We start from the raw sequence: 23,921 nt of genomic DNA on the forward strand, positions 1-23,921 counted from the left end.
AGGCTGACCTCTGACAGTGTCCCCATGGAGAGCCTGAGTGGAGAGGCTGACCTCTGGCAGTGTCCCCGTGGAGAGGCTGACCTCTGGCAGTGTCCCCGTGGAGAGGCTAACCTCTGGCAGTGTCCAGGTAAGAGGATTCTGAGAACACAGAACCCTGCTCTGAATAAGTTCCCTTCTGTACACATCTCAAGCACCAAGCAGGCAAGGCCGAGCAGGAGCACACACGCTCAAGAGTCCACACAGACAGACCTGCTTCCTATGGAGCTGAGGTCTGAAATGGCCCTGGAGACTTCTAGCGCTCAGCTAGCCAACAGGAAACCTGATCAGCGGAGATAATGTCCACGCTCCCCGGGAAGGTCAGTGAGGCTTGGGTAGTGCCATAAACGACACTAATAGTTTAAGCCTCTTAAATTTGAGGCTAATATCAATGTCCCACTTTTGCAGCAAGGTGACACGGGGAGCTTTGCTGGGTGTTACGTGTGTGAAACAACATCAGACAGAAGCAACTGAAGTAATGTCAACACCTAGAGCCTTTATTTGAATATCTTTAAACTGTTTACATATGATACATTCCAAACTTTACAAGTTGTCCACAGATATTAAAATTATAGCCAATTTATTAAACATAAGATTTTCCCTGATATGGAAAGCATGTTATATAAACATTTCTACAACAAAAAACATGCAAAACAAATCAAAAGTCAGATGTGTTGGTAGGAACAAAAAACCATCTTAACATCGCCACAGACAGTACAGGCTGCAAATGGGTGTGAATTCACTGCCCAGACCCTGACATCTCAGGAGGGAAAGGCAGAGTTACCCTCTCAGGCCTGACCCCGGAAGTGTCGGGATGACCTAGCTCATTATCTTTTCTCCTTCCTGGGTTGGTACCAGCATTGAACCCACGACCTTACTCATGCTAGGCAAGTGCTCTGACACTAGGCTCATGCCCAGAGAGGTCTCCGTTTTAAACTGAAGAATGGTGAGCAGAAGGGGAAAAGCTAGAGAAGCCGAACTTAAGTCTGAAGAAACTGCCCGTGTCAAAGGTCAAAACAAACATCAGGTACAACATCCACGGCCCATTCAGACCATGTCAGGGAACGGCTAGAGGAAGGGAGAGCGTGGAAGAATTTCACTTGGGCTTCCTGCTGTGTAACTTCTTAGCTCTTGAGCTTGGGAAGCAGAAGGGCGAAGTGAAGTCCATTCTTTGGAGGGGAGGCAGCTCCTCACATGATTCTGGAGACTGTGCTAGCAATGTGTCTTTTAGCCTCTGGTCTGGGCTTTGGACCCTCCTGGGATGCTGTGGCATGGATGCAGCTGAGTAGAACAGAACTTGTGGTTGAATTTGAAAGGCTGAGTGATCAGGCTGTTAGAAGGCTTAGAAAAGCCATAACCTCTTCTGTTTATGTGGCCTCAGCCCACATGGAGATCGGAGTTCATCTTTTTGCTGCATCTGCTGTCACCGCGTGTATGCGAGCTCTCTTCACGTCTGCTGTGTGCAGGGTGCCAGAGTTCTAACTGCGGCACCAAGCGGCTATAGTTCTAGAAAGGCACCTCTTAGATAATACCTAAAAAGAATAGAAGTTTGTGTGCATACTGCCGGAGGAAGGGCCTAAACCCACTGGCAGACAAGCAGCAACACACCTAATCCAGGAGACGTGGAGTGGGGGGGAGTGTGATTTTGTTTGGTTTGAGACGGTCTCAAGTCAAGCTCATAACATAGCTGAAGCTAGCCTTGAATTCCTGGTCTTCCTGCCTCAGCCTCCCAGGCTCATAGCCTGACACTTAGCTGAGCTCTCCTGTCTGCTAGTGTCCGGTTGAAGCTGCACACACAACTCTGTTTATCTCAGAGCAGAAGTTAGTATCTGAGACCCTAGGAGGTCCTTTCCATTTCAAAAGCCCTTTAATTGAGTAAGCCAAAAGTCTTGACAAAAATAGATAAAAACCAACCATCTACAGTTGTGAAAAGCCAGCTGCTCTCCCCCTAGGTTCTCCTGTTAGCATCCCCAGCCTTCTAGACCATGCAGAGAAGAGAATCCCAGCTTCAAATTCAACTGCTTTGCTCTTGGAGGTGAGGTCCAGTCCCCAGAGGTGAACGGCATTTCAGTGCTGAGGTACCACGGTGCGTCATCTGATGGGCCCCAGGGGCTCCTTTGGCCTCTGCTCAACAAGTTCAACACCATCAGTGATGTGGAATGGCTCAGGCTACTGGCAAGTGAAGCAGGCAACGAGCTCGGCTCTGTCTAGAAAAGGGTTTCAGGCCAGGACACATCTGAGGGACACAGGGATAAAATCTGGCGGAAAATGATTTTCGTCAGTCTCTGGAGCCAGAAACTAGAAAAATAAAACTGGGAAGAAAAGCGTAAATAAAGAACTTATTTCAAAATAGACTCAGCTGAACTTATTTTCTGTTGTCTTCCTGGAAAAGCCAGCTGGTAACAAAACTCCAAGTTCAAGTTTTTGGTAGAGGAGTGATTATAAATGCTGCCAGTCAATGCCGACCAGGGTTTGGTTGGCCTCCTGCGCGTGTCCAATTTCTTCCGTGATACTGTGCTGCTGCCATAGCTTCTGGATCTTTCGAAACCGCTCTTGGCATAAATGTAGTGGATTTCCTCGTCTAGAAGGAGACACATGTCACTCACATGCACTGTTTGTCCGTCCTCATGTCCCAACCCTCTGTGCTAGGAAAGGCACGGACTACTTCTGCCCTTCCACCCAGTGCGTGAGGACGGCTGCGGATGTGGACACACACATACACACACCACACTCTCCAGGGTCATGTACTGAACAGAGACAGTACTCAGTATGTGGTGTCTCACCACTGCCCAGCAATAACAACATTTTAAAGTAGATAATATGAGAAAAAAATTAGCCAGGTGTGGTGGCGCACACCTTTAATTCCAGCCCTCAGGAGGCAGAGGCAGGTAGATCTTTGAATTTGAGGCCAGTATGGCCTGCAGAGTGAGTTCCAGAATACCCAGGACTACATAGAGAAACCCTGTCTTAAAAAAAATATTATTATCGTGTGTGCATGATGTGTATGTATATGTGTGCTATGTAGGTCGTCCAGCAGACCTTTACCACACTGAGCCATCACCAGCCCTTCTGTCTATCATTAAACATAAATTTCTTTTCAGCATGTGTGGTATATGACTATGTGCATGTGCACATGTATTCAGGAGCACAGAGTGTGATCTGCCCGTGGAGGCCTGCGGCTCTCGCTGCAATGTTTTCCTGTCTCCTTCCACCCCATCTCTTGGACAAGGTCTTTCCACTGAGCTCACCATTTTGGCTGTCTGCCTTCTGCACTAGGGTCATAGAGTGCTGGGGAATCTGAATACAAGTTCCAGGAATTTTTTTTGTTTGTTTGTTTTTTCGAGACAGGGTTTCTCTGTGGTTTTGGAGCCTGTCCTGGAATTAGCTCTTGTAGACCAGGCTGGTCTCGAACTCACAGAGATCCGCCTGCCTCTGCCTCCCAAGTGCTGGGATTAAAAGCGTGAGCCACCATCGCCTGGCATAATCTTTTTTTTTTAATGTATACAATATTCTGCCTGCATGTATCCCTGTAGGCCAGAAGAGGGTACCAGACCCCATTACAGATGGTTGTGAGCCACCATGTGGTTGCTGGGATTTGAACTCAGGACCTTTGGAAGAGCAGGCAATGCTCTTAACCACTGAGCCATCTCTCCAGCCCTTAAGTTCCAGGATTTTGAGGCAAGCATGTTACCTACTGAGCCATCTCCTCAGGCATTTTAAAATATACTAATGAAGTATGTGGGTGTGTTTGCCCCTGTATGCACATGTGCGGGTGTGCTTTCACCTGTACGCACAAGTGTGAGTGTGCTTGCACCTGTTTGCACATGTGTGGGTGTGATTACACCCGCTTGCACACGTGTGGGTGTGACTATACCTGCTTGCACATGCGCGCAGAGGCCAGAAGTCACCCTCAGGCATCTTCCTCCTCTGTCACTTGCCAGTTTGATTCTGAGATAGGGTCTATCAGTTTTTGCCTGGCACTCATGGACTGGGTGAGGCTAGTTGGCCAGGTAGTCCTAACAGCCCTCCCGTATCCACCTCCTCAGCACTGGGATCACGAGCAGGCAGCTCCACGCCTAGCTGTTCACATGGGTTCACTTTGTCAATGGAGCCATCTCCCTAACTGCTCACAGCATTCTCAGGCTGGGAAATGAACATAGAGCAGGCAGCAGGTGCCCTCCGTGGAAACGAGTTCACAGGTAACAAAGCCACCTCCAGCAGAGGCGTGTAAGTATGACTGACTTCAGGACCTCCTGGCTCAGGGTCAGCCTCCTTAAGCCCCAGACTGGGTGCTTACCTGAGTCCCTGGTCTGTCTCCCCGTAGTCATCAAGGTAGGGAGGAGAATAAAAACATCCTTTGGTTTTGCCAGCTAAAAATAGCACCTGACATTCCCGAACTCTGTGGAGAGAGCATTCATCACTGTATTTATACAAGGAACCGAGGTGTTGATTAGGCTTCTAATAGAACAAGGCTTTATGTAAGAAAATAAAGAACCAAATGAAATACCACTGATCATTTCATCACAATTACAGAAAAATACTCATTTGGAAAAATATGCATGAGCCAGGCAGTATTGGCGCACGCCTTTAATCCCAGCACTCGGGAGGCAGAGACAGGAGGATCTCTATGAGTTTGACACTAGCCTGGTCTACAGAGTAAGTTCCAGGACAGGCTCCAAAGCTACAGAGAAACCCTGTATTGAAAAACAAACAAAAAAAGGGGGGATTTTGCACAACATTTCCTAAGTGTTCTTTTGTTTGAGTACAACACCTGACAGCAGCCTGTGGCTGTGCATGGAAACTCTAACAGTACCTAGTGCAACAGAAGGAAAAGTTGATGCTGTTTCTTAAATAAAGGTTTATTAATTTGTGTTTACAGGTAAGTGTGTGAGCCCACACAGGGCAGAAGGAGGTATCAAATCCCTGGCACTGGAATTATAGGCAGTTGTGAGCCACTACATGGATGCTGAGACCCAAACCCAGGTCTTCTGCAAGAGCAGCTAGCACTCTTGTGCCCTGTTGTCCCCAGCCCCTGGAGGGTTTTTTTTTGTTGTTGTTTCTTTGAGACAGGGATTCTCTCAGTAGCTATGGAGCCAGTCCTGGAACTCGTGCTATTGACCAGGCTGGCCTCTGGCCTCGAATTCAGAGATCCTCCTGCCTCTGCCTTCCGAGTGCTGGGATTAAAGGTGTGTACCATCACCGCCCGGCTGGAGGGGTATTCTTAACTGGGTTTGGAGAGGACACCCGGGATAGGGTAGCTTCACATTTATGGTGGCCAAAGGGGAGCAGAGCTGTTAGCCAAGAGCTGGGCTGGACATTCGGGATCTGGCACTAGTGGAAGAACCTGCAGAGTTAGCAGGAGCCATGCAGAAGTGTGAGAACACAGTGGCACAGTGGCTTCAGACTTGCGGCGCTATTTTCTTGTGCCCGCCCTAGGAGCAGCCGTGCTCACCTTAGGAAGATGCCGGCCCCGGAGCCGCAGGAGTAGGTGTGTGCTGTGCAGGCTCCAACATCCTCCCCTTCCAGCTCAGCTTGGCAGCAGTAGCTCTGAGAGCAGAGGAGAGTTCCACACACGAGGCACAGAGTTGGGGCTCTGCTTTTGTCGCCGCCGGATTTGGGGCACCTCCAAGACAAAGACACAAGAACACATCACTACTCTGAAGGAGTGTGGCTACAAAACCCTGGAACATAATTTTTAATGTGTTAGGACACTGGAACATGCACAAAACCACGTACCAGCAACACCCAGAGGAGCAGGAGCTGTGGAAGGCAAATGAGAGCACCGTGTGAAAGGTGAGACTGTGCTCCTGCACAGCCGCAAAGCAGTGCGGAGCAGCGAGAAGGACGTGGACCGTCACGGGCACATCTCAGTGTGCAGAGCATGCGGACACATAGCTACTCAAGTGAAGATGTGGGAAGTCACAACTGCTGCTTCCGAACACAAGACCAGACCGCGTGTTAGCATCTTAGCCACACAGGAAAGGGAGAGCCTGCCTCCATCAGAGCAGCCCATGATCGAGTCTGTGGGGCATTTTCTTGATTGCTAATTGGTGTGGTAGGGCACACGGCCCATGTGGGCACTGCTCTCTGGAGAGTCGAGACAGCCAGTAAGCAGCCTCCTTCCATGGTCTCTGGCTCAGTTCCTGCCTCCAGGTTCCTCCTTTGAGCTCCTGCTCTGACGCCCCTCAGTGATGGGGTGTGAACTGGGAGCCAGACAAACCCTTTCTCCTCTCCACTTTGGTGAGTGTTTTCGTCAGTATTTTATCAATGAAGTAAACTGGGGCAGAGGCTCGACATCACACTCAGGTGAGGCCCAGACAGGAGATGCCCAGGGCGTCAACTATCCTGGCAATGCTTTATTTCTTATGAAAATCTATCTTTTTTTAAAAAACAAGATTTATTTATTTAATTTATGTATGAGTGTTCTTTCTGCATGTATGCCTTTATACCAAAAGAGGGTGTCAGATCCCACTAGAGATGGTTGTGAGCCACCTGGGTGGCTGGGAATTGAACTCAGGACTTCTGGAAGAGCAGCCAGTGCTCTTAACTGCTGAGCCATCTCTCCAGCCTAAAAGCGTACTCATCATGCTGTCTGCACACCAAGTGTTTAAAAATTTATTAAGAATCACAAAAGCTCTTATTAAAGTGCAATTATTATTCAGAAACCCTTCATTCTTGCCACCTTCCACCTCTCGTTCCATGCCCTACTCTGAAACATGGCAAGAGACATTTACTAACCATGCTATGGAAAGGACTGTTGACTTCTCTTCCCCAGACAAAACAAAGAGCCACACCAAACCCATCTGACTGTCCGTGTAAGGAGCTGAGGGGCAAGGTATCAAGAGAAGAACTTACGAGAAATTGGACGCTTGGTTAATGAGGCAGCTGTAGTCCTCTGGAAGGTCGATCAGTTTGTTAGAGCCTCTTGGGTAGCTAAGAAATTAGAAACACGAAGAGCTCAGGAAATTCACGGTCATGTTACAATTATGTGAGGTTAATTCTTGGCTAAGGTAATCAAGGGAGGTAATCAAGTGGTAAGCAACTGATGGCCGACCACGGTGAAAGCAGAGAAGACAACTAAAGATGCTCTCGCCTACTTACTATCCAGCTGCTGGGAGCCCATTCGCCATCAGCAGGCCTGGAGGCTTGGGGATGAACCCTTCCCTTGTAACCAGGGGCTTGGAGGACTAGGGATTTAAACTGCAGGACTCTCACTCTATGGAAGTAGATCTGAGTAAACTTCAGGCTGTGGCAGACAGAACATTCTGAACCAGAAAGGCCATTAACAGAGAACTAGTTAAACCCCTAAGATTATACTCTGGCTGGAGGCCTTGCAAAGGACACACACTACATTCTCTGCATTAGAAATCCTAATGGGTCTGCCACTCTTCTTTGCAGCAAAGGCCTACCCAGGGAAACCGTCTGTAGTAGAGACATTAGAGTGAGTAGACAGCCTGCCTAAAAATGAGAGTGTTCAGTAACTCTATCCAACACTGGTGAGATGGCTCAGTGGTAGAGGTGCTTGGTGCCAAGCCTGTGGCCCTAAGTCCACGCCCTGGAATCCACAGGGTGGAAGGGGAGCAGTGATGCCTGCAAGCTGTCCTCTGATCTCCACACAGGCTGTGGCACGCGTGCACCCACACTCACACACAAATAAAAATGTAAAAAACAAAACAAAATCGCTGTCCTCTACACTATGCTGTGTGTGTCTTGTCTGGATTCTGTCAATGCAGCCCCTGGGGCTGGTGCTGGTGGAGTGACCCAGTGATGGCAATGTCCCAGACATGCTCAGCAGGAGTGCTGAGGTCAACAGTGACACCTTATCTGCCCCCTTTCCAGCAAAAGTTTGGTGGCCGCAGGAGGAGGGCCGGTGAGGGCACTCATTCCTGGCGTCTATCCTGGGCACAGTGTGAGAGTGCATCCACACAATTCGGAACTGATGGTGAAGGCGTGTGCTTACGAGGGGTGAGCTGAAGGCACGACAAGACTACACCCATCTTATTTCAGTCACATTGATTCTGGGACTCAAAGGAACTCAGAAGGAGTTGAGCTTCAAGCCAAGTCAGTACTCAGGGCCTCTTTCTCAGTGTGCGGCACCCCAGCCTGTGGCTGCTCAGCACAGGAATGCTGTATGGTTATCTACTTGTCTACTCTGTGGACCTCCCCATGGGGTGCTTGCTAGTCACACCACCATCAACTCTAGTTTTAAGGGAGCATGCATGCCAGAACGCCCACTTCAGAAAACCACATCTGTAAGGAGTGGCTTCTATATTTTCAAAGTTTGCCAATTACTCTGAGGTGTACTTCAAGTTAAGAGGTACTGTGTCACTGGGAATGGTGGTGCATGCCTTTAGTTCCAGCATTTGGGAGGCAGAGGCAGGTGGATCTCTGTGAGTTAGAAGCCAGTCTGGTCCACAGAGTGAGTTCGAGCAGAGCCAGGGTTTCACACAGAGAAATCCTGTCTTGACAAGCAACAACAACAACAAAGCAGCAGCAACACCACGTCCCATAGGAATGCTGGGGGCTCAGGGCGGAGGTGGGCGATAAGCAACCATTTACAGTGTGAAAACTGGAATCACAGGTTCCAGCTCATCAGACCAGGTGTTTTCACTGAGGCACCCGTGTGATCCAGAGGCTTGCTTCACATAACCAGAGCTCAACCAATGCACAGAGGCAGAGGGAAAAAATGAGAGAAACCTGGTCGTGACTGGACAGTCACTAGGGTTGCTATGCTGGTGAGGTGACTTCCTCCCAGCTGACATGGAGCAGGGAGAGATTCTGGTGGCTCCACACTCACAGTGTAAGAAGCACTTAGCTGGCCTGCACATTGATGGGGGGCCGCGAGCAGCCTTGAGGAGAGAGGTGAGGTCGTCAGAGGCCCACCTGAGACCCAGGTGCCAACTCCCTGGCTCTCAGCAGCTTTGATCTGGGGCAGGGGAGTCTGGGATTCTGACTCCAGTGACACAGGTCTCCTGAGCAGTCGCCGGTGCCAGAGTGGAACTTTTCAGTCACCCTTGTCCACATCGTACAGGTGTCAAGTAATTCCCAAACTTACTGGCTGGAACTGTTTCTTTGGTCTGTTGATATCTCAGGAGAGACACCCAGCCCATGGAACCTTATACCATCCCTGATATTTGGATAATTTGAAATTCTCCATGATGAAAGACAGGATAAAAAGAAAAAAACAGCTAACAAACCCAGGATGAAGAGTTACACTTCTAAAAGCAGTTTCCCAAAGCACAATCCCCCTTCCACGAGCACAGTGCATTTGTGTTCTTGTCTGACTTCCAGCAGGAGACTGACAGGTTGATGCTAGATGCTCTATCTGTGAAGTCCTGGATCCTGAGGACCATGGCACTGAAGGAACACAGCACTCACCCCATGTTGCTTCTCGCCACCCACCCCACACCAAATACCCGAGCTCCTCTAACTTACCTTATTGCGCCTCTTTCACCGTTCAGATAGCTTTTAACTTCACTGTTCTGGCACCAACTTTAAGGCAAACAGAGGAAGGAACTTATTTTGGGAGACAGGGTTTCACTGTGTAGCCTACAGGCCTCTGACTGGTTTGTTATGGACTCTGTTTCCACAGCTGTCCATGTTGCTGTGTTGTTCTGTTTGCTCATATGGGGTCCCCCTATAAAGTGCAGGCTGGCCTCAAACTTCAGACCCTCCTGCCCGCTAGGATTACAGACATATGACATCATACCTGGCTTTCCATACATTAAAAAACGTGATGAAACCCAGATAAGCCTGACCATTTTAATCGTTATAAACTGATAGTTCTCTGGCATCAAGACATCAGACTGTTGAACGGCATCATTACCGTCCATCTCCAGACCCGTCTCATCTGCTCTAACCAAAATCTATTCCATGAAACACTGCCCTGGCCTTGCCCCATTCCTGCAGACACATGCTATTGTCTTGTCTTTGTTTGAGACAGGGTCTCAGGATGTGGCCCCAGGCTGGTCTTGAATTATAGCAAGCCCACAAAGCCTCCCTCACAGGTGCTAGGATTACAGGTGGCTGTCATGACCTTTATACTTCAGCTTAAAGATCTATGAAGTCAGACTGGTGTGAGGGTACACACCTGCAGTCCTGGCCCTCAGGAGGTCTGAGGCCAGCCAGGACCTTATAGAGAAACCCCGTATCAGCAAACAAAGCAACACGGTAACACAGACAGCTGTGGAAGCAGTCTGTAACAGCCAGTTCCATGAAGGAAGTAACATTTCCTCACGTACTTCCTCTTCCCCTCCAGGCAAACTTTACCTACTAGGTTGGCAGCAATCTTACCCTGCAGCCAAATCCTTAGCTAAGTTCCACCTTCTTTCTCTTAAACATTCATTCATTTTTGAGACAGAGTCTCACTACATAGCCCTGGCTAGTATGGAACTTGCTATAAAGACCAGGCTGGCCTTACCCTTACACTCACAGAGATCCACCTCTGCCTCCTGAGTGCTGGGGCTAAAGGTGTGCGCCACCCCACTTGGCAAAACACCCTAATTCTCATAATTTGAATTATGTACTAAATCCTATCAGGATCAGTAGCTTTCCACTGAAGAACTCTGAAATATGAAAAGATAAGGCTTATTTCATAAACTATTAGAGAATGCAGAAAAATGTCCAAACAAACATTACCTTTCAACCAGACAGTTCATGATGTCACTGTTTTCTTGAAAAAGGTGCATGAGGTTGGTTGGTAGGGAAAGGTAGTTACACAAATGTTCAAAATGGCTTGTTCCAGAAACTGTATATGGGGAAGAAAAGAGACACAAACACCCACAGTTGCATCCCATGCAGAAGTGAAAAGAGCTATTTCTTCCTTTTCTTTTTGTTTTTGAGACAGGGTTTCTCTGTGTAGCCCTGGCTGTCCAGGGGCTCCCTCTGTAGACCAGGCTGGACTTGACCTCCTCACCTAGTTTATGAGTAACAGATAAACTGAACCGTGCTGTGGGGAACAGGCATTTCTGAGACCTAAAGCGCTGTGTAAATGCTCAATCAACAGAGGTTGTCACAGTTAGGAGCTTCTTGGGATTCAGAGGCAGAGCATGTACGCAGAGCTGTTCACTGGCATTCTACAGGTGGATGTTTTCCCAGGCCAGTTACCTATGCTCTCAGTAAGTGCACAAACAAGTGTATTTGTTTACTGTTTTGTTTTGTGAGTGTTGGGGATGAATCAGGTCTGAGTGTGCCGAGCAAGCATCACCTCTGAGCTCTGTCCCCAGCCATTTCACATTTTCTAACTTATCTTTGTTCTACTTTTCACTTTATTTTTATTATTTTTTTTTTTACTTTCTTTTTTGGTTTTTCGAGACAGAGTTTCTCTGTAGCTTTGGAGCCTGTCCTGGAACTAGCTCTTGTAGACCAGGCTGGTCTCGAACTCACAGAGATCCACCTGCCTCTGCCTCCCGAGTGCTGGGATTAAAGGCGTGTGCCACCACCGCCTGGCTTTTTTTTTTTACTTTCATTGTTGAGACAGGGTCTCTCTAGGTGGCAATGGCTGTCTCGAACTCACATAGCCACCCGCCTCTGCTCAGTGCTGATGTCAGAGGGCATCACGATGCCCAGCCTCGGCATTCTTCTACATGGCTGGAGCAGGTGACCATGAACTTTCCTACCTTGAAGGTCTGGTGGGGTTGGAACTCCATTTAAGTAATGGAAAAACAAGGCGGAGCACTTGAGGAAAGGCGTGATGGCAGCCCGGACGCTCCGCCACAGGTGCCAGCCAGAGGGTGCGTCTTCCAAGGCACTGCGGAGAGTAAAGAAGACAGACAGTAAGGAAAGATGGGTGCAAACAAGACCAACACTAGGAACTTGAGGGGAGTGGGTCAGAGTAATATAGCCACATATACTGAAAAATTATAAAATAAAAACCCAAACTGGGTGTGCTGGGTGTGATGGTGCACACCTTCAACCCCAGCACTCGTGAGGCAGAGGCAGATGGATTTCTGTGAGTTCGAGGCCAGCCTGGTCTACAAAGCAAACAACAGGACAGCTAGGACTGTTACACAGAGAAACCCTATCTCGAAAAACCACACATATGCAAAATCAAAAACGAACAAAAAGCACAAAGAAAACCCCAGCAGTTGTCCCAGCGCCTCACACCACCACGTACTATCCCGACATAGTGCTTCCAGCTAGTTTCTTACACAGCTGCAGCTATCTACAGCATTCTACAAACTGTAATAATTTTAACCCAGCCATCGTATTTTAGAAACACTGATCATAAGTGACATCAAACTATGCCCCTCCACAAACATCTGGCTCACTTTCAGCTCCTTGTTGGCTTAAATAACACCAGAATATGTCTGTAAATGCCTGTAAGTTTTTCTCTGTGTTAGATTACCTCATTAGTGTGGATTCTCAGATGGGATAACTCAAAGAACTTTTCTTTAATGTGTATATACATATGTATGGTATATCCAAATGTGTGTCCCTCAGAGGCCAGAAGGGATGTTGGATGCCTGCTCTGTGTCATTCTTCTTTTATTACTTTGAGGCAGGGTCTTTTCCCGAGCCTGGAGTTGTGCTGGAGGCCAGTGAGCAGGAATCCTCCTGTATCTGCCACCCACAGGGTGTTTTACACAGTGCTGGGATTCAAACCCAGCCCTTGAGTTAATGCAGCAGGCAGTTCCCCTCATTCCCGGAGGCTCTTGATTCACACTGTAGAGACCCAAGTGAGACTGCTGTTCCACGACACAGCAACACCGTGTGTGCTCTCCTAGTAACCTCACTGTGTTTCTGCTGCTCCTCGATCATCTGACAAACTCATCATGCTAATCTGATTCGCATTTTGAAATTTCTGATAACTTATGTTTTTAGGAGAGCATCTTCAGAGTGCACCTGCCCACTAGCTGGCATCTGACTGAGCAGATGAAGGACTCACCACCAAGTAAGCACGAAGCTCCAGACATTATTATCCTTCTCTCACAGACTCAGGGGTGTCACTCCTAGATCATTAATACAGTAGCACACAGCAACTTCCCCTGGTTAACAAGCCAGTTCCTTTCTCATGCTGACCCCTCCTGACCCACGCTGGCATATGGGAAGTACCACCCATCAAAGACTGGGGTCTCACCTTCCAGTATACTGGTGAAGTGTTTTGTGCAAAGAGAGAACAGCTAACTCTTCTTCCCCGCTGGGATTTTCTTGATCCATGCCATCCTCTTCTGAAAGACAAAGGCACACTAGTAGTTTCCACTCCTATTGTGAGCTGAAAGGGCAGCTGAGTGTGCCAGCAAGCACTCACACATACCCACACACTCACATATTACAGGAAATAGTCTTATAAACACACAGGATTTTCATTTTCAAGTGTGCACGCAGTACTGATCTCATCTGACCATTGGCCAGCACTATACTGTGGGTAGTGTTAACTAGCACAATGGGTCGCAGCCACCATCCAGTGAGGACTAGCAGCAACACATGGTCTTACAGTTTGAAAACAGGATGCCTGAATGGAAGCATAGCTTAAGAACACGCTCACTGGGAATAGCATAGCTAAGGAAACACGCGAGGGAAAACAAAACTGGTATTCTCAAACAACATTCAGCTGGGCTTAATTTACGCTATTCACAGATTAGTGAACTAAACGGAAAAAAAGCAAAACAGGAGATTTTCATAGGAGGAAGAAATTTAATTTAAAGCTTTTTATAGGAAGACAGACAGAAATAGTAAGCAACCCGACTGTGATTTATTTACTGCTCTCCCGCAAACACATTTGTTTGAAAAGGAGAAACTCAGGTTGATGAAGCTGGAGTTACCTGTACATGAGGTAAGTAAGATCTGAACGATGTGTGCCATGGTAACCAGATGGAAGATGTGCAGGTCTCCAGTGCCCAGGCTGCTTCCTGAGAAGTCCTGACACTGCAGAGCCGGGAACGCGAGCACCAGGCCCACCTAGACACCAAACAGAACATCAGCCCAGTCCTCTCCTCATGGCCACACACTTCCCAGCTTAGCCCTCCACTTAAACTTAAAAGGGAGGAAGGGCACCATCTGAAAGCCCACGAGGACTGCTCAGTGAGCTGACTGGAGCTGAAAGGCCTGAAGGGCCAGTTACTGTTATTTCATTTATCCAGTGGATTCCCCTATGAACAGACTGCTGGTAATGATAAAAAATAGAAAAATAGTATTTTCATTTCTTAACATTTATTGTTTGTGTATGCATCCAAGAGTGTGGAGATCAGAAGACATGACCTCTGTGTTTGAGTTGTGGTGAACACATGCCAAATAAAACATGCAAGGTAGTATTATTCAGTCATTAAGAATGAAGTGACGCCGGGCAGTGGTGAACACCTTTAATCCCAGCACTTGGGAGGCAGAGACATGTAGATCTCAAGTGAGTTCTAAGCCAGCCTGGTCTACAAAGCGAGTTCCAGGGCAGCCAGTACTACACAGAGAAACCCTGTCTTGAAAAACAAAAACAAACAAAAAGTATGGAGTGATGTTGTGTACAAAGAAAGGGATATACTAAATGAGGTATATGAGACCAGAAAGAAAGATACAGCATGTGTAGCATGTTTTCTTTCATCTATGGTATCTAGATTAAAAAATAAATAAAAAGGAGAAGAGGGGTCCAGAAAGGAGAGACGAGGAGGGCGGGAGGTGGATATGATCAAAATATGTGATATATATGTATGTATGTATGTGTGTGTGTGTGTGTATATATATATATATCAATCAATCATAGGGAAAGCTACTGTTTTGCATAAGGAACATACCCTAATTTAAAAAGTACAAAAAGGGAGGGAGGCAGTCTGTCACTGATTATTGTGACTGCAGGGCTAGATCTGTTCAGACTTCCTGAAATGCACAAACCACTAAATGGATTGTGCGTAGATGTCAGCATCACTCACACGGCCATTGTTACTTCTTACCTCTTAGTGGGTTAAAAGCAGGCAGCTGTATTACAGATCTCAGGCACAAAGCCAATAGGAGAGGACGCACACCCAGACACCTGGACCTAAGTTCCTCAAAACCTAACTAGACCTGATGTACCGACATCCGCGATGACAGCGCCTCCCAAGGGTGGTGAAGAGCACACAGAGCACGCAGAGCAAACTTAAACACCCACCAGTAAATGAAACATGTCGATGTCTAATATGCACGGGAGGTCTTCATAGCTGTCATTAGGCACCAAGGCTAGAGATGGAAGAAGACACATTAGCACACTGCAGACACCAGCATCAGCACAGAAGAACACGCAGCAAACCCTTCACTGTGATGGAGACATTAGACTCCTACAGATAAAATTCCCAAGGACCAGAAGCTGCTGGAACATAGATGGTCACAGACACTGGAACACTCACATGCGAAGAGTTTACAGAAGTGTCCTTGCACCACGGGAAGTGACGCCACTGTCCAATGTGCTGCTGCAAATCGTGTCAGAGACCTCAGACAGTCGTCCTGAAAGAAAGAAGTCTTTACAGTTACCAGAGGAAAGAGCAGACCCCTTCTAAAAATATACTATGAAACAAACAAAAAAGCAAGTCCCGCTAGCCCACAAACAAGTTCTCTAGCGTCTGTACAGAAATGGGCCTTACTGAGAGGCCTGAGTGCTCTTACCAGTCTACATGGCAGAGGTCCAAATAGCGGTTTCTCTTCATCACTCAAAATTCTTTCTGAAGATAAAAATGGTTAAGAAGGTAAATTGAATGCCATGTATATTTTATTTTCTTAAAAGCTACTTTCTTTGCACATTTTTTAATACATTCTATTATTTCTGAAGAGAATGCAATTTTGTCAGGTTTTAGCATCATCCCCCCTGCCCCCCCTTCATAGTGTTTCTATGTGTATCCCTGGCTGTACGAGAACTCGCTCTGTAGATCAGGCTGGCCTTGAATGCAGAGATCACCCTGTCTCTACCTCCTGAGTGCTGGGATTAAAGGTACCACTATGCCCAGCAAGATTTTTACCATCTTTAAGTAATTTTACAAGAATTCACTTTGGATGAAAGAAAAAAAATAACTTGTCCTATAGATCAGGCTGGCTTCGAACTCAGATCCACCTGCCTCTGCCTCCCAAGTGCTGGGATTAAACCGTGTGCCACCATGCCCAGTGTACTTGCTGTTCTTGCGGAGGACTTGGGTTTGGTTCCCAGCACCCACTTGGTAGCTCACAACTATCTGTAATTCTAGTTTCAGGGGATCCGATGCCCAATTCTGGCTTTTTCAGGTACTAGGTTCATACACAGTACACAGACGCACATGCAGGCAAACATTTGTACACATAAAATTAAGAAATAACCCTATCGGGTCGCTCAACTCATAACCACCATCTCATCTGTTTTCCGTTGCTGTACTTATTTATATTGTCAAACAGACCAGCATTTTGCTGGTTTACAACTCTTTCCTGTTTTCTTTTTATTACTTCTTTGTACTTCTTTATACTAAAAATTCATTAAAAATGTCTACGAATGAGTGTCTCCCTGCACGCCTATCTGTGCACCACACTGGTACCTGGTGTTCAAAAGGCCGGCTCTTCTAAGCACTGTTCTTTTTGGTTTGTTTGTTCCTCCCTTTTCTCATTTTTTTTTTTTTTAAAAAGACAGGGTTTCTGGGTGCAGCGCTGGTTGTCCTGGACCTTAAACTCATAGAGACCTACACTGCCTCTGCCTCCTAAGTACTGAGATTAATGGTGTGCACCACCACTGCCTGGCTGTTTTCGTTTTTTTATGGCAGGGGTCTCACTTTGAAGTCCTGGCTGTTCTGGAACTCTACAAACCAGGGTGGCTTCAAACTCACAGAGACCTGCCTACCTCAGCCTCGGGATTAAGGAGCGTGTCAGCACACCCAGCTTCTAAACACATTTCTAAGCCACAGCTCTGTGACTGGAGTGTCTCACCTATGCTCTGGATGGTGTACGCACAGCTCCCCCAGCACATGATGGGCACGCGGGGGTCCTCTTCATTGGGATGAACCTTCAGCCCCACCTTGTACATAGCCGTTCCAAATGTTGTGAGCATTTCTTTTATGCTATCAGAATACGGGTTCCTGTGTAAACACATAGGTTTAGTTCAAAAGTTGCACACATGGATAGAATTGCTCTGTCCTGTGCTGCAATCAAACCAATTAACATATCCAGAGAGGGCTGTATGCCATTGTGTTGACTGAGGGATTATGTTCTGGGCATGAGCAGAGGAAAGGCGCAGGATTGAAGGGGCAAGCAGGTCACCTGCTGTCTGTACCATGGAACTGCTGACTGAGCCTCAGGCAAGTTCCCCAACAGCCGCAGACAACTAGAGTCTCCAGAACTGAACCCTGGAGGAACGCTGTTCTCACACTGCTGTCAGTGAGTCCCTGACTTTGCTGTGAGACTCAGCAAGCTCTGACTGGCTCAGCAGGGCTGAGCGTCTACGGCTTACTGTTAAATAGCTACCCAAGGCCAAGGCATATGGAAGCAAAGTCCTAACACTCACTTAAGTTAGCAAGCAGAAACTAAACGTGGACTGGGAGATGGCTTAGTGTGTGAGCGCAGCTTTGGGTTCAATTCGCAGCATGGATGGGTGGGTGGGCAGAGGAAGCCAGGCCAGAACACCTGCTGAGACCATGAGGAGACTAAGAAGGGCCAAGGGAGAAACTCAAGACACCATACAAAGGCTCAGCAGTGAAAGACACAGAAGGAAGAGTTACAAAAACTGCCCAATGACTAAGAAGTCACATAAAAGGAAGGGATATCAGAAGGACATTTTAAACATCTCAGACAAGAAAAGATGTCGAGAGTTCAAACTAGTGGCAAGGAACAGGAGTTCAAAATGTCATTTTTTCTCAACAGATACACAGAATCCCATGTGGTAGTGCATGGCCACTCCCAAAGGGGAGGTGCCACTATGAGTATGTAACCAGCCAGGGCTACCCAGTGAGACCCTGTCTCAAAAACAACAAACAAAACCAAACCCCAAAAAACAGGGCTGAAAAGATGGCTCAGAGGTTAAGAGCACTGACTGTTCTTCCAGAGGTCCTGAGTTCAATTCCCAGCAAGGTGGCTTACAACTGTCTATAATGAGAACTGGTGTCCTCTTCCGGTCTGCAGGGATACGTGCAGACAGAACACTGTCTACTTGATAAACAAAATCTCAAACAACAAAACAAACAAACACAGCCAAGGACAACTGCGAGGACTGCTGTGCCCTGTCCTCACCACGCTGAAGACTGAGGGCGTGTGTTGGAGCAAGGACTGCTGTGCCTCTGGGACAGAAGGTACCTGACAGGTCTGAGGGCATGGAAAAGCAAATGCCAGGCCTGGGTCAGAATCACAGCAACACCCAGAAACAGCCATACTCTGCAGGGCAGCAAGCTTAGGAAGACAAGGAGCCACAGCTGCAGGAGGCCGGTTGCTACAGGCTGAAGGTCCTTCCAACACATAGAGCAGTACTCAACACACAATGCAGAGGCTGACCACTGATTTAACCCCTCCCCACATGATCTTATCTGACAATAAGGTATTACTGAATTCAGAACATGGAATAGGGCTGGAGATACAGCTCAGAGGTAGGGCACATGCCTGGTATTCATAGGGCCCTGAGTTCAGTATCCAGCACCGGGTCATAGAAAGCGCAGAAGGAAGGTTATGGATGGACATCAGTACTGGAAAAGACAAACCCAGGACTCGGGGAAGCACAGAAGCAGAGGCTCTGAGCCTCTCCACATCAGGCCTTCCGGGTCTGTTTGCTGGGTCACTCAGGACACGACAGGAACAGACCCCAAAAGGCCTTACATTGTTGTCACCTCGCCCTTACCACCTGAACTCCCTCCCATCAGGGATGAGGGAGTGGGGCACACAGAGGTTAAGGAACCGCTCAGTCATACAGAATGAGCAGTGGCTCCTGGGTACAACAAAGCAGGAGTCTGGGTGACTAAGAGAAAGGTGGAGATCAGAAAGAGGCTGGTGGAGCTGGGTGGCCTGGGTTAAGATGCCGTGATGGAGCCGGGCGGTGGTGGCGCATGCCTTTAATCCCAGCACTTGGGAGGCAGACACAGGCGGATCTCTGTGAGTTCGAGACCAGCCTGGCCTACAAGAGCTAGTTCCAGGACAGGCTCCAAAACCACAGAGAAATCCTGTCTTGAAAAACCAAAAAAAAAAAAAAAAAAGATGCCGTGATGATGTCAGGGACACAGCGGCAGTTGACACTGTGGAGCAGCAGGCGCTGATCAGGGTGAAACCTCGACATCAGAGGCTCTCACCCTTCTTAATGCTGCAGCACTTCAACTCAGTTCCTCACTCTGGGGTGGTCCCAATCGTAAAATTATTTCCTTGCTACTTCATAACTAATTTTGCAACTGTTATGACTCATAATGTAAACATCCAATATACAGGATATCTATACTCGTCCCCTGTGAAAGGGTCATTTGATCCCTCAAGGGGTCACATGCAGCTTTGCTAGTCGGCTACAATGAACAACACGCAGCACGTGAACTTCAGGATTAAACATTCCACCCTCACGCCTGCCAAGACGCGCTCCACCAACAGCTCGCTTAAGTTTTCAAGGGCTAGACTGAAAGGGAAGGGTATTTTATACTCACTTAGGCTGAAAATCAGGCCTGAAGCCTTCCGGGACCTGTATTTCACTCATGTCTTCTACATTCTCTGAAGAAGGAGCATCTGCAGAAATAGGCATTTTATACAGTTATTCAGCAGAACACAATCTTAATGTATTTCTGCCACGTAGGCAAACAAACAAATAAAAACCTGAAAAAAATTCCAATGACTACAAACTGCCAAAGCGTCCGCACAAAGCACGAGAGCAGCTGTGGCTGACCTGCGTTATCTACAGTTGCTCACACTGACGTCACAGAACAAAGCCAAGAGGATGGCGTTCTACATGTGTGAAGACCACCACAGACTCCTGCCCACAACACTTTCCTACAGCACAGAGAGCAGAGCAGGGCCTACGAAACGCTGCTCCCGCCAACAGGAACTAACACTGGTCCTTCGCCACTCAGTCTGTCAACGGCCAAGAGAGAAATGCTATTATAAACATGAGCTGTGTGTTCTCAGAGAAAGGGGAGTCACGTGTACTCTACTGCAACACAGACAAGTAGAACGAATCAGGTTACTTATTTTTATTGTTCTCTTGAGCCTGGGTGAGCCATGTAGCCCAGGATAGCCTTTTATAATCTTCCTGTCTGTTTCCCCAGTGCCAAGATCACAGATGTGTTATATCATAACTAGCTTACATTAAATTTAAAGATCGAAGGTTTCATTTGTAAATATATAAAGAGATTTTATTATTTATTTATATACTTTATTTTTGTTTTTTTGAGATAGGGTCTCAGTATGTCACTCTGCCCAATCTTAAAACTCACAGAGACCTGCCAGACTCTGCCTCTCCAGTGCTGGGACTGAAGGCATGCATTAACTATGCCCAGCCTTATTTATATTTTTTAAAACATTTATTTTTATTTTATATGTATGAGTATTTTGCCTATAAGTAAATTTGTGCACCATGTGTGTCTGGTGCCCACTGGTGCCCACTGACATCAGAAGTGTGTGTTAGATTCCCTAGAAATTACAAACAGCCACCATGTAGGTGCTGGTAATTGAACATAGATCTTTTTTTTTTTTTTGGTTTTTCTTTCTTTTTTTTTTTGGTTTTTCGAGACAGGGTTTCTCTGTGGTTTTGGAGCCTGTCCCAGAACTAGCTCTTATAGACCAGGCTGGTCTCGAACTCACAGAGATCTGCCTGCCTCTGCCTCCTGAGTGCTGGGATTAAAGGCGTGTGCCACCACCGCCCGGCAAACATAGATGTTTTAAGCAAGCAACCAGTGCTCTTAACCACCAAGCCATCTCTCCAGCTGTTATTACATATATTTTTAAGATTTTTATTTTATTTCTCTCTGTGTGTGTCTATGAGTGAAGGCAGATGTGTATGTAGGTACCAGAGGCTAGCAGAGGGTGGTGGAGGCCCTGGAGTTAGAGGCAGCTACAAACCTGTGATGTGGGTGCTAGGAACCGAACTCAGGTCCTTTGCCAGAGCAGCAAGTGCTCTGAATCACTGAGCCATTTCTCCAGACTCTCGTTTTAAAAACAATTTTGTTTGGAGACACATTTTCCAACCAACTTATACTTTAGAGGAAAAAGAAAACAGGTCACCAGGGCTGGTGAGAGGGCCCAGTGGGTTGGGTCCCTGTAGGCCATGTGGTAGGAGAGAAGCAACTCCCAAAAGTTTCTTCTGACCTCCATATGTACACCACGGTATGGAGTATGGGCATGGGTATGCACGAGCATGAACGAACACACACACACACACACACACACACACACACACACACACACACACATTTCCAGCACTTACCAGGGGCACTTTCTTCTTTCCTAAGCATCTGCAATGCTTTTATCTGCTGAGATATTGTTGTAATCCACTGTGTCAGATCAGGTTGGTCTGAAAAATTTAACCTCCTAGAAGAGATTACAGAGAGCACTTAATGCTTTATTGATTAGTTTAATTAAGATACAAAAGCTGTCCAGTGGTGATGGCAGGTGAATCTCAAAAAACAAAGCAAATGAAAGAAAGAAAAAGTTTAAAAGCTTTCCTGAATAATATATACATTTTAGACACGTTTCAAATATTTGAGAGTCAAGCTTATAGGGCAGGTGAGATGGCTCAGGGGTTAATCAAAAGCAGTGGCCGTTCTTACAGAAGACCTGGGTTTGATCCCCAGCACCCATCATTCCAGAGGACTCGATACTCTCTTCTGGCTTTTGTGGGCACCAAGCTCACCTGGGGTACATAGACACTCATGCATGCATGACACCCATACACACAAAATAAACCCCAAAAGTTAGACCAGGGAAAATCTGTTGTATTAAAAACAAAAAAATCTGGTTCTAACGAGATGGTTGAGTCAGTAAGGGGCTTGCTGCTAAGCTGACAACCCGAGTTCAATTCCTAGAATCCACAGGGTGACAGACTCCCAAAAGTTGTCTTTTGACTTTCACATGATGGACTGGGGATGCCTACACGTGTGAGATTATGGGTTTAATGCGAGCAATGAAAACAAAAATTTCAGGAGAGATACTGGCCAACAGAAATGAAATTATATTTTGATCAGTGATAACACGGAAAGTGTTGCTCATTTTTAGTACTGGAATATGACAGAATGTCTTAAACCACAAACGTTCATCACATGCTTAGTGACAAACTTAGCAAAGCTCTTACTGTAAGATGCTCACAGCCTCCCATCTGATCCTTCAAATGCTTCTAGGTATGACTGTGCCCATGTTAGACACAAGGACTTAGGTCCTGAGGGGGCAGAGCTGACATGTGGACTCAACTGTGTCAGATTCCAAAGACTGTTCTACAATATTCTTCAGTTATGGCTATGCCGTCATTAACAACTATAAGAAAGAAACAAACTTGTCCACCAAAGTCACAGGTAAAACCAACCAATGTAATTTCTCCTCACACGAAGCTGATACTTTCTCAAATACAAGGGTATGTTAGCACCATAATGCTCCTCTGTGATCAGAAAGCATAGATTAACTGAGAACCTGACAACAGCTATGAATATTTTTTATAAAGACAGTCAGATTCTGAGTCCCCAAACTAAAGAGAAAGACAACCTCTGCTCTAAACCGAATCCAAAAAAAGAAAAATAGGTAACATACTCATAAAACTTACATAGTTATTATTACTTAAACACCTACATAGTTATTTTTTAAAAATATTTATTTATTTTGTTTACAATATTCTGTCTGTGTGTACGTCTGCAGGCCAGAAGAGGGCACCAGACTTCATTACAGATGGTTGTGAGCCACCATGTGGTTGCTGGGAATTGAATTCAGGACCTTTGGAAGAGCAGGCAATGCTCTTACCCTCTGAGCCATCTCTCCAGTCCCTACATAGTTATTTTTTAAAGATTTACTTGGACCCGGGTCCTCTGGAGAGCAGGAGTGTTCTTAAGGCTCGGCCATCTCTCCAGAACTTATTCACTGTGTATGGTGTGTGTGCCCTGTATGCCATGGAAACATGGGGAGCAGAAGACAGGTTTTTGTTTTTTGTTTTTGTTTTTTTAATTTTGGTAGACAGAGTCTTACTGTGCAGCCGGGACTAGAACTCAGAACTCTACCTGCTTCTCAAATGCTGGGACGAAAGGTGTGCGCTACCACACCCAACAGTAGATGAGTGCCTTTGGGAAGAACGAGGGAACATCTTTAAAGTAAGACTTCTAGAAACAAAGGAATTCCAGGTTTTCAGGAATAAACAAAGCTTACATCTTCTGGAGCACTTATGAGGAAATAAAAAAAGTTATATTTTGGCTTGTTCCCGTTTACAGCTCACAACCAAGCTCCACAGATCAGCTAGAAGAGATGACTGCATAACATGTTTAAAAGGTTATCTGGGTCGCATTACACCCAGAGCTGAGTCTCCCTCCTCCATCACCTACAAAGCCAGTCTCTGAGGCAGCACAGTGCTGGGAAGAGCTCACCTGCCGAAAGCAGTCCTGGGTGGAAGCAGCAGGGGGATCACGGTGTTGCTCAGGCACTCGCAGAGGGGGCAGAGGAACTCGCCGTTCTCTACGTCATAGCTAGTGTGCAAGCGCAGTCGCTGCTGCCTTCGCTGCTCTTTAGCTTGAACGGAATCAAAATACCTTCACAATTAGAAAACAGGGGTGTCAAAATCCACGGGCTTTATGTCAGCAGGAGGTGCAAGCATCAACATCCTAAGTCATTTTTCTCACAAACAATTAAAAACTTGACTGAACTGTCCTAAACACAGGCAGTATGACTTCTGAATCACTTTACTCTTCAAGGTGGATTTGGAGTCCTAACACAGAAACATCGTAAACAACAACAAAACCTGACTGATCTAATAAGCATTTCAAGAGAGGGAAGAGTCACTTCCTTTGCTCACTGTCTGGCTGGTGGTCACTGGTCGGGGGCGGC

General features: G+C 46.8%; 1 protein-coding gene across 2 annotated transcripts in view; it reads right to left on the bottom strand.

The window, feature by feature from the left end:
• Positions 1 to 512: 512 nt before the first annotated feature.
• The window catches only part of Ubr2 (ubiquitin protein ligase E3 component n-recognin 2), an 80,326-nt gene continuing 56,917 nt past the window's right edge, over positions 513 to 23,921 (bottom strand). For both annotated transcript variants that reach the window (XM_075980825.1, XM_075980826.1), the window contains exons 32-47: positions 23,465 to 23,626; positions 21,331 to 21,434; positions 19,559 to 19,637; positions 16,881 to 17,029; positions 15,603 to 15,658; positions 15,347 to 15,443; positions 15,112 to 15,179; positions 13,799 to 13,934; positions 13,114 to 13,204; positions 11,655 to 11,785; positions 10,675 to 10,783; positions 9,472 to 9,528; positions 6,892 to 6,969; positions 5,489 to 5,659; positions 4,334 to 4,435; positions 513 to 2,617 (exon numbers count right to left, since the gene is read on the bottom strand). In XM_075980825.1, coding sequence (XP_075836940.1) covers positions 2,476 to 2,617; positions 4,334 to 4,435; positions 5,489 to 5,659; positions 6,892 to 6,969; positions 9,472 to 9,528; positions 10,675 to 10,783; positions 11,655 to 11,785; positions 13,114 to 13,204; positions 13,799 to 13,934; positions 15,112 to 15,179; positions 15,347 to 15,443; positions 15,603 to 15,658; positions 16,881 to 17,029; positions 19,559 to 19,637; positions 21,331 to 21,434; positions 23,465 to 23,626 — 1,732 coding nt within the window. In that variant the 3' untranslated portion in view covers positions 513 to 2,475. The remainder of the gene's footprint in view (positions 2,618 to 4,333; positions 4,436 to 5,488; positions 5,660 to 6,891; positions 6,970 to 9,471; positions 9,529 to 10,674; positions 10,784 to 11,654; positions 11,786 to 13,113; positions 13,205 to 13,798; positions 13,935 to 15,111; positions 15,180 to 15,346; positions 15,444 to 15,602; positions 15,659 to 16,880; positions 17,030 to 19,558; positions 19,638 to 21,330; positions 21,435 to 23,464; positions 23,627 to 23,921) is intronic.

Source organism: Microtus pennsylvanicus, chromosome 7, assembly GCF_037038515.1.
Source record: "Microtus pennsylvanicus isolate mMicPen1 chromosome 7, mMicPen1.hap1, whole genome shotgun sequence".
In the NCBI taxonomy this organism is placed as follows: Eukaryota; Metazoa; Chordata; class Mammalia; order Rodentia; family Cricetidae; genus Microtus; species Microtus pennsylvanicus.